Consider the following 10,773-nt stretch of genomic DNA (forward strand, 5'->3'; position numbering starts at 1 on the left):
CTGGTGGGTGGGAACAACAGCCTACCAATCAGAAGGAAAGCCCGGCACCTCCTCACCGCCCCCTGCTGCTGGCCGCGCCCACCCCAAGAACGAAAAGAGGGGGAGCCAAAAAACTGGCAGAGGACTCAATGACAGACGAATAAGCCAATCAGCAGGTGTGGAGGGGGTGGGAGTAAGCTGCCCCCCCCTTCTTTAATTCCGGCCTGCCCACACGGAGGAGTAACAGGTTTCCGGTCTGAGGTTTCTCTATTGTGGTTTTGGTGAATTTGTTCTATGTCACCGCCTTTCGAGACACTAGATATGATCCATTCAACTTACGAAGGTTTTAAAGGAGAGGCTAATGTGGAGAAGGAGGCGGAGCACAGTGCCAGGAAGGTGGTAGGATAAATGGCTGGAATGAGGAAGGGTGTGGCTTTTAACTCAATCTGCATAAAAAGGAATCTATCCAGGTTACAGAGCTTCGCCCTTTCATCGCTCGCCCTTGGGGCGGTGCCTCTCGCTCCCCGAGGGTAGCAACTCGGGAGGTGTAGTTCCGAGGTCGGTTGCTATGGCGTTCTCTACAGCCTCCCGGAGGCCAACCCCGCACCGCAGGACTGACGAGCGGCGTGACCAATGGCGGCAACGCCTGGACTTGAGAGGGCGGGTTCTCTGCGGAAAGGCTGGAAGGTGGCGGCGGCGAAAGCGCAAGTCGTTGGGGCCCCTTAGAGGCAGGTGAGCCCAGGGAGACGCGTTGTTTGTCTTCGGCAACAGGACTTTGGGCGAAAGATTGAGAGGCGCCCCGCGGAACCGTCCGGCCCGGGGGATGGGGGTGGGTTCGAGTTGCTCCTCCACCTGAGACCCGTTCGCGCCCGGGCCTAGCTTAGCGGAGGCCGCTGAGGGGCGGGTAAGACTAGATTTGACCGAAGATTTCCTGGTTCTCTGCAGGTTTTGATAGTAGGTTTCATCTCAGTTTGCTTATCACGACAAGTTTATGGAGGCAAAAGTCTGGAAGATCCTTTCCACTTAAATCTCCCAGGTTGATTTCCCTCCGCTGCTTATTTTTGTACCTATAATTTTAATTTCTTTTTTCTCTAGTACTCTTTCCCTGCCACCTCTCCTCTTCTCGTTCCTTTTTCGGTTACCGAAAACAGGTATTCGCATTTATGTGGCTTTTGGGCCAAATTGTCCTCTTCATTAAGCCAAACAGCCGAATCCTCTGTAAGAAACTTCTCAGGATCACGTCAAAAGTGCCGATACTGATTCTGTGAGTCTGGGCCTGGATCTGAGAATCTGCCTTTCTAATCTCAGGTGTTGTCCATCCACGTTCTGAGTAGCAAGGTTCTACTTCAGTTCAGCCCAGTATAATGCGAGCCAATTATGTAATTTTCAATTTTCTGGTAGCTACAATAAAAAAGTGAAAAGGAACGTGTGAAATTAATTTTAGATGCTTCATTTAACACAATGGGTAAAAAATACTACCATTTCAGAGCTTACTGGAATATTTAAAAATTGAGGTACTTTTTTTTTATATTAAATCTTGGAAATCTGGTGTGTAGTTTATACCTAACAGCACTTAACCCCAATTCTGACTACACAGAACTACACTGGTGCTCAGTAATCACCTGTGGCTAGTGGCTCTGTTATTGGACAGCGCTGATCCACTGATTCGTGTATGTAATAGTCCACTGCAGAAATTAAAAAGTGTTAAAGTATACTGCAGTGACTAAACCCTTGGCTACTCACTGAGATGGGCTTGAGAACTATGTTAGAGGTTGTTCTCTGCCCAACTTACAGAAATAATCGTATAAATGGCTGACATTCATTCAGCACACTGTGTTGTGGTGAGTGCTTTGCAAATATTATATAATCCTTACAGAAACCCTTTGAGGTAACTACTATTCTCCTCATTTTACAGATAGGGGATCTAAGGCCCAGAAAAACTAAAATTAAGTAGCCTGAAGTCATACAGTTAGTTTGTAGGAGACCCAGGATTCAAACTGGGTCAGGTAGGACTAAATCCCATCCATCTGCAATGTAAAATTATTACCTTTTATCACTAATTTCACTTTAGTGATTGCTCTGTTCTAGTTTATGACAAGTGATAAAATGAAGTTTTCTTCTGCAAGATGAAGCTGCCAGTCATGTGCAATGAAATATTTGGTAGTTTTGCAACTCTCTGTGCTGTGCATTTAAAAACAAAGTTCTGGACTGAATAAGACAGTTGAAAATCTCTGGACTCTGAGAAGTAGTGAGGGAATCCTTTTTCATTTATGTACTTCCCTGAGGGAGGAAGGCAGGAAAGCTTAGGAATTCTTAAAGTGCCTCACTGTAGAATCAATCGCAATGTTTTTTTTATTTTGTTTGTAGCAAGCTTTTATTTTTCTTTTCTTTTCTTTGAGACAGAGCCTCAGGATGTCTCCCTGAGTAGAGTACCAGGATGTCTCCCTGAGTAGAGTACAGTGGCATCACAGCTCCAACTCCTGGGCTCAAGCGATTTTCCTGCCTCCGCCTCCCTAGTAGCTGGGACTACAGGCACCTGCCACAATGCTGGGCTATTTTGTTGTTGTTGTTGCAGCTGTCATTGTGGTTTGGTGGGCCCAGGCTGGATTTGAACTGGCCAGCTCAGGTGTATGTGGCTGGCGCCTTAGCCACTTGAGCCTATAGGAAGCTTTTTCTTTTCTTTTCTTTTTTTTTTTTTTTAGAGACAGAGTCTCACTTTGTCGCCTTCCATAGAGTGCTGTGTTGTCACAGCTCCCAGCAACCTCCAGTGTTTGGGCTTAGGTGATTCTCTTGCCTCAGCCTCCCAAGTAGCTGAGACTACATGCACTAGCCACAACGCCCAGCTATTTTTTTGTTGTTGATGAGTTTGGCCGGGCCAGGCTCAAACCTGCCACCCTTGGTATATGGGGCCCACACCCTACTCACTGAGCCATAGGCGCTGCCCAGAGCTTTTTCTTTTTAGTTGATAAAAAATGGATTTTTTATTACCCTTGTAAGCATGAGCTATTTCAAAGACAAACTTTATGGGTTTTGTAGACCCAGTGAACAGTACAACATTGAGTTAAGAATTTTATGGGTAGAAAAGCAAGAATACACATACCCACATATGCTAAAATCCAGTATTTTATAAAATAGTTTTCTTCTATTTTTATACACAACATATAAAATTACTTTATCTTGATTTTGAACTTAGTAGTAAATATTTAATCAGAATTATAATTGATATTTTGCATTTGAAACAAGAACTGCTTTCTTCATAATCCTGTAATGAACTGGAAAATTAAATAAGCATTTACAAACCGCAATAATGTTAGTAGGTGGAGAAGATGCGTCAAATCAATTGGAGCGGGGAGAGGACAGTGTGCCATTCACAGAGGATTCCCTTCATTGCTTATATTCTTTGTATTTACTATGAACCTCCACCTGCATTGTTCCAATTAGGTGATTAAGGTGACTAAGCAAGCCTAAAGGGAATACCCATTCATCACACCTTTGGCTCTCTTGTTCCTGTGGTATAATTTGGGAAAATGTTATGTTAATTCAAAAATATCAATGAAAGCTAAATATTTGCTGTTCTAGATTATGCTATATTAAATGGTCCTACATTGAATAGTAACTGGATCAGAGATTTCCTATCTTTGGGATAATGGCCATCCCACCTGCTACTCCCACCTTCAGAGATAGGGGAATGCTCATGTAAGAAATTCTAGACTCTTAAGGTATATTCTGAAAATCGACAGATAATAAAAATAAACCTTTCGTGGAGGAAGGGTATTTTGAGACTCAAAAGAGGTCTCTATTGAGAGAATAGAGCACATGTCAGAAACCACTGGTGACATAGATAAGCAGCGATTTGACATCTCCAAACAAATGGTGCCACTCCCCCCTTTTTTGCGTCTACTTTAAAGCTATATCAAAAAATAAGAGTAAGTTTTCTTTTCTGCTTCTTTAACCATCTGCATTTATTTATGTTTTTTTTTTTTTTTTTTTGACACAGAGTCTTACTTGGTTGCCATGTGATGCCATAGCACATCATAACTCACAGGAACTCAAACTTTTGGGCTCAAGAGATCGTCTGTCTCAGCATCCCAAGTAGATGGGGCTACATACACGTGTCTACCACAACAGCCAGATATGTTTAGAAATGGGGTCTTATTCTTGCTCAGGCTGGTTTTGAACTCCTGAGCTCAAGCAATCCACCTGCCTCAGCCTCCCAAAGTGTTTATCTATCTTTAGATCTCAAGTTGTATCAGATATAGAAATTGTGCCATACATATAAAAATTCAATTCAATGTGTCTTGATAATATTCATAGGAATCTAGATTGTCATATTTAGAAAGGACCTTAATGGGGTCCCCTTTAGAAGGGACCGATCACCATGTCTCACTAAACTGATGATTGAATCTCTTTTTAAGAATCCCTTTATGGCTCGGCACCTATAGCTCAACCGGCTAAGGCGCCAGCCACGTACACCTAAGGTGGCGGGTTTGAATCCCCAGCCCGGACCCGCCAAACAACAATGACGGCTGCAACCAAAAAATAGCCGGGTGTTGTGGTGGGCGCCTGTGGTCCCAGCTACTTGGGAGGCTGAGGCAGGAGACTCGCTTGAGCCCAGGAGTTGGAGGTTGCTGTGAGCTGTAATGCCATGGCACTCTGCCCAGGGGATAGCTTGAGGCTCTGTCTCAAAAAAAAAAAAAAAAAGAATCCCTTTATAATACATATCTAGCCTCTGTTTTAATCCCTCTAGTAATAGGGACCAAAAACGTCATTCATTTTCCATTTATATGTCTAAAGTTCTTATGATACATGTTAACTAGCTAGGATTGCTTTCTAGGCTTTAGCCATCTTACAACAGACACAGAAGAACAGTGCACTTATGTGTAGCAGATACCTGTGTGTTTGCTCATTGCTTAAGCAAAGGGTCCTTTGGGTACACAGATTTCTGGAGATTCTTGCCTACTCCATGTAGAGAGTGCCTCCAACTGTTGTGACAAGGCATTCACCACCCACTTTAAGAAGCAGAGCTTTAGGACTACCATCTTCCATAGCTTACATAGTATAGTATTTGAACCAAACCTCTTGCTAGTTACTTATGGTTATGCTAACCCTGTTTTTTAGCTAAATATTTGCATGGGGAGTTTGAAATTGTTTTCTGATATGGGATGTGTATGAAAAGTCTCATGGATTAATAACATTGTTAAAACAATTCTCTTCTCTGCAAATGATCAAAATATAACTGAATTTCTTCCCAAGAATCCAACCAGTATTATAATACCATATACAGGTCCTCACCCAGGATGAGGAATAGGGCATTGTATACCCACACAGCTCAAAAGAGCCTCATATGACCAGGTTGAGCATATAGAGCTAAATTTCAGAGTTGACTTCATCTGTTTTTCTGTAGCCTGGCTATTTCACAGTGTATCTTTGCTTTCTTTGAAATAAAAATGAGAGTGGGTTAGACTCATAATTGAACTCTTATTAGAGTCTCAAGTGGCCATAGTATGGCAAAGTTTTTACTAGAGAATTAAAAAAAAAAAACATTGAGTATGTAGGAAGAGTTTGGACTTTCAGGAATTTAGTTGGCCACAAGATAACAGATAAAGGAGAGAAATGAAGACATTCAGCAGCCTGGGGCCATCGCCCAAGCCTGAGGCATTGAGGTGTTTGCACATCTCTTAAAAATGAGCGGGCCAGGCAGGATATCAAAGGAAAAGAATTCTTTATGGCTGATAACACTGAAGGAGTTATGATTGAATCTAAGATATCCCTGATGACTGAAGATTACAGCAAAATTGAGTCTAGTTTTAAGTCTGTTGAATTTGAGGTTGATCTGATAGGACACTTTTGTCCTGGAAGTTTAGGTAAAGAAGATCTGTAGAGGTTTTATTTATAATTATTAATAGATGAGCTCCTTAGGGGATTGAGTGTAACAGAGTACAAGTATAGTTCATGTCGCTGGTATAAGAAGGAAAAAACAATTTGAAATTACTTCCTATTGAATTTTTACAATTCCCTTTACATATTTGCTTCTTAGTTTTCATTTTTCCAGATTTTTTAGTAGGTTTAACGTATAGCCATTATAAAAATTTGAAATATTACTAATATAAACCTCACTTTGTGGATTAGTTCAAATATGTTAAAATTCTGTTATGCCTGTAAAAATGTAAAATCTTTATGCTTTTCACAGACTACGTCAGCCTGCATTTTTATTTATTTTTTTGAGACAGAGCCTTACTGTGTCACCCTCGGTAGAGTGCTGTGGCATCACAGCTCACAGCAACTTCAAACTCTTTTGGGCTTAAGTGATTCTCTTGCCTTATCCTCCCAAGTAGCTGGGAGTACAGGCACCAGCCACAATGCCCAGCTATTTTTTGTTGCAGTTGTTATTTTTGTTTAGCTGGCCCCAGGCTGGGTTCGAGCCTGCCACCCTCAGTGTATGTAGCTGGCGCTGTAACCACTGTGCTACAAGTGCCAAGCCAGTCTGCATTTTTAAAACTGGTTTATTGTCATTAAAACATTTTATATACCAGTTTTGGGATATAACATAGTTTATAATAGAACATAGAATTTTGAAATTACATGACTTTCTTAGAAATGTGATAAGTATTATAGATTTTCATTTTATCTTATAAAATACTTATTTTATTTCCTTGTACAAATATCTTTAAAGTCAATGCAAGTTTTATTAAATAATAGACTAAATGTTTCATTTAATCTACCTAAGAAACCATGTGGGCCTTAAATACCATCCATTATAGATATCATTTTCTTAGTATTAGGAACTCAGTATTCCTTTTTAGGTTTGCAAAATAAATATTCCCTATTTCCTTCTGGATGCTTTTATAAAAACACCTCTGTTTCTTTACTTTGTAATTTTAAGGCTATTTTATTCCTACCCAGATAAATGGACTAAATAAACTTTACTTTTTCTATCAAACAGGGTAATTTTCACCTAAAAGGATTATTCCCCTATAGGGACTATTTAGGATAATGTAAGAATATTGTCATTATTATGTATATAAATTTACTTTGGAGAATACTGGGGTACAAACAGTTATCTTTCATAATCTATGAAACTGGGGCACCATGTAAGGTTCATATGACTGCTGATCTAGGAAACATGCCATATGTTTTGAGATCCAATGGGCAGAGATGACAATGGCTTCCAGAATTACAAAGGGAGATGCTTTGAAATGAAAATGTTGATACATAATTGGTCCACTTCTCAAAAAGTCAACCCTAAGGCAGGGCCTATGGCTCAAAGGAGTGGGGCGCTGGCCCCATGCACTGGAGGTGGCAGGTTCAAACCCAGCCCTGGCCAAAAACTGCAAAAAAAAAAGTCAACCCTAGTAGTCCAGACTGAATAGAAACAAAGACTTATGTATTTAATGATACTGATTATTGATTGTCCCTAGCAATAGGGAGAGGCCACTAGTTCGTAGGTAAATAAAACAAGGTTTTGTTTGTTTAGCATGCAACAAAATTTAAAATCGTGGAACACGTGGGGTAGATTGAGTGTCACTGGGGATAATTCCAGAGAGAGAGTAGGACCTGAGTTTTATTTACTTAGCAGAATCTGTAAAGTAAGTGCAGCACACGCTCAGAGAATAGGCCACACCTAGAACCCCTGAGACATGGATAACCATATGGTGTGAAGCCATGCTAACTAAGGATGGGACAGAGGGTATGTGTTGGAAAATCGTTGGAGGAGTAAGGTAGACTACGTAGGGAGAGTGGATGTGCATTTTAGAAAGCCTTGACATCTAGGCAGAAGGGGTTAGGTTTGACTAGGGAGTACATGGTGGCTGTATCTCCTCCCCCAGCTCCACCCTACAACAAACACTTCGACACACAGACCTTCTATAACCAAAGGGTTAGAGTTTACCACTTAACCTAGTTTACTCTGTTTTAGTATACTTTGTTGATGTATGCTACATCTATAATTCTATATAAGTCTTGAATGTGTATTCAATTTTTTTTTTAATTGAATGGTAACTATGTACATTAATGCCCTTCTGGGGTACAGTGTGGGGTTTTCACACACAATCCGAAACACTTCCATCAAACTGGTTAACATAGCCTTCATGTCATTTTCTTAGTTATTGTTTTAAAATGTTCACATTCTACTCTTAGAAAGATTCACTTGTACCCTTGTAAGATAAACCTCAGACGTGATCCCTCCAGTCCCTCTCCCTCTACCTATTTCCCCCTCTCCCTACCCCCTCCTCGTATTCGTAGGCTGTTATTAGGTTATAGCTTTCAAATAAAAGGTATAAATTAGTTTCATAATAGGGGTGTGTACATTGGATACTTTTTCTTCCATTGTGATACTTTGCTAAGAAGAACATTTTCCAGCTCCATCTATGTGAACATGAAGGACGTAAAGTCTCCATCTTTCTTTATGGCTGGATAGTATTCCACGGTGTACATATTGTATTCATTTGTTAATTCTAGTAGTTGATTATCATATCTTAGAAACCAGCAATCATTGCACAACTACACCCAGTAAAAACCCTTTACATATACAGCTCCAGTTCCAATCGATAAGATTCAACACACACGGGGAGCTTTATGCGCTGTGACCTATACACTCTTTCCCGGCCTCACTCTCAGAAGGAACCTGTACTTGTTTTAATGCTCTGCTGCCACTCTCTTGAGATTTTAATACATTTTGATTTTCCACTGAGCCCTGGAAATTATGTAGTCAGTACTATCAACTAACACTTAATAATTATCAATTCTAAAGGATAAAGCACAGGTATTTTAGCAGCTCAGTAGGAAGCATTTAAATAAACATAATGGCTAATTAAGAGTAAAGAATTGGAAAGGATAAAATGAACACTATAAACAGTCTTGGAATTGGTAGCACCTGGTTTATATCCCAGTTCTGGCCCACATCCCAAGTATGTGCTTTATCCTAAGATTCAGTTTCTTCATTCATAAAATAAATGTAAAACAGTGCTTAAAAGTATATACAAGAAATGTTCTTTTTTTTTTTTTTTTGAGACAGAGCCCCAAGCTGTCCCCCTGGGTAGAGTGCTGTGGCATCACAGCTCACAGCAACCTCTAACTCCTGGGCTCAAGCGAGTCTCCTGCCTCTGCTACCCAAGTAGCTGGGACCACAGGCGCCCGCCACAACGCCCGGCTATTTTTTGGTTGCAGCCGTCATTTCGGCGGACCTGGGCTGGATTCAAACCCGCCACCTTAGGTGTATGTGGCCGCACCTTAGCCACTTGAGCCACAGGGGCCAAGCCTACAAGAAATGTTCATAACATGACAATTTCTGAGAGCCTCAAACTGGAAACAATTCAAATGTCTGTATATAGTGGAATGGATAAATAGTAATTCATTCATATGGTGGAATATTGTATAGCATTGTTTATATGCCGTACATGGATTACAATTGTAGGCAACATGAGTGAGACTCACAAAAATGCTATTGAAAGAAAGAAGACAGGCAAAAAGGACTATGATTTCATTTATATGAAGTTCAAAAACAGACAAAACTACTCTGTGCTATTAAAACTTAGGATGTTGCCGGGCATGGTGACTCACGCATGCAATCCCAGCAGTTTGGGAGGCCAAGGTGGGCAGATCTCCTGAGCTCATGAGTTTGAAACCAGCCTGAGCTAGAGAGAGACACACACACACCCCCCAAAAAATAGTTGGGCATTGTGGCAGGCACCTGTAGTCCCAGCTACTCGGGAGGCTGAGGCAAGAGAGTTGCTTGAGCCCAAGAGTTTGAAGTTGCTGTGAGCTGTAATACCAGGGCACTGTAGTAGGGGTGACAAAATGAGACTCTGTCTTAAAAAAGAAAAAAAACAAAGAAAAACTTAGGAAATTGAGTATCCTTAGAAGGGGATTATAATAGTGACAAGAAGGGGTCACAAGGGAGCTTCTGGATTTATAGCATCTGGATGTATCCCGTGCTGTGACGTGGGCATATTCATGTTTTAAAATTAAACAAACCACTATAGAACCTCTGTATGTTAATCACCCAAGGGGACTGGTCAACATATGGAGATAGTTTACATAAGAAGTGGGCCTACTGCACTGGTAAGTACATGTGGTACATGTCTGGTCTATGAAAATTAGGTTAACTTAAGGAGGTGGTCAGCTATGGAGATTCTACAATCCTATATCCTTGGGATTTGTATACTTTTCTGTATGTATTTTATACTCCTATAAAATTTACATTAAAAAAAATCTTGCCATATGAATACCATGAAAATTAACGAGACAACTGTGGAATCCTTAGAAAAGCTTCAAGAAATTCACAAAATGCAGGTTTAAATATTTCCATTAAATGGTTTATAGACTGATACAAAATTGGGGCCACAATTTCAACCAGGGCCTTGACTGTCCACTTTTTCCTTTTTAATGTCTTTAAGACTTTGAAAGTCTTTGGTAAAGTTTGGTAAATTTAAAGGTAAATTTTATTTACCTTTGTAAATAGAATTGAGCTTCTCTGGCCTTCATAAGGTTTCTTTTAGTATATCTAGTATTTTTTATTCAATAGGAAAGTGAAATTAATCATGTGCTGACCTTTATAATAAGAAGCTGAACTACAAACCCATTCTCAGTAAGATGTATATCCAGAGACTGTTGCATATTCTTTTACTATCTTGATAACTTTATGCAAGAATGATTATCTAAATTTACTTATTTGAAGACTATTTATAGTGTTCATTTTATCCTTTCCCAGCAGTATTTTTCAATTTTTGCTTTCGTTTGGTCTGGAAAACTTTTTGTTTGTTTACTTCATGTAAGTGTGTGTGTGTGTGTGTGTGT

At 40.2% G+C, this 10,773-nt stretch overlaps 1 protein-coding gene across 1 annotated transcript in view; it reads left to right on the forward strand.

Annotated features, from left to right (window-relative positions):
• Positions 1-7,780: 7,780 nt before the first annotated feature.
• CRYZL1 (crystallin zeta like 1) overlaps positions 7,781-10,773 on the forward strand; it is a 47,840-nt gene continuing 44,847 nt past the window's right edge. The window contains exon 1 of the mRNA XM_003797059.3: positions 7,781-7,855. Coding sequence (XP_003797107.2) covers positions 7,781-7,855 — 75 coding nt within the window. The remainder of the gene's footprint in view (positions 7,856-10,773) is intronic.

This window comes from Otolemur garnettii, unplaced genomic scaffold, assembly GCF_000181295.1.
Source record: "Otolemur garnettii isolate 467f Iridium unplaced genomic scaffold, OtoGar3 scaffold00111, whole genome shotgun sequence".
In the NCBI taxonomy this organism is placed as follows: domain Eukaryota; kingdom Metazoa; phylum Chordata; class Mammalia; order Primates; family Galagidae; genus Otolemur; species Otolemur garnettii.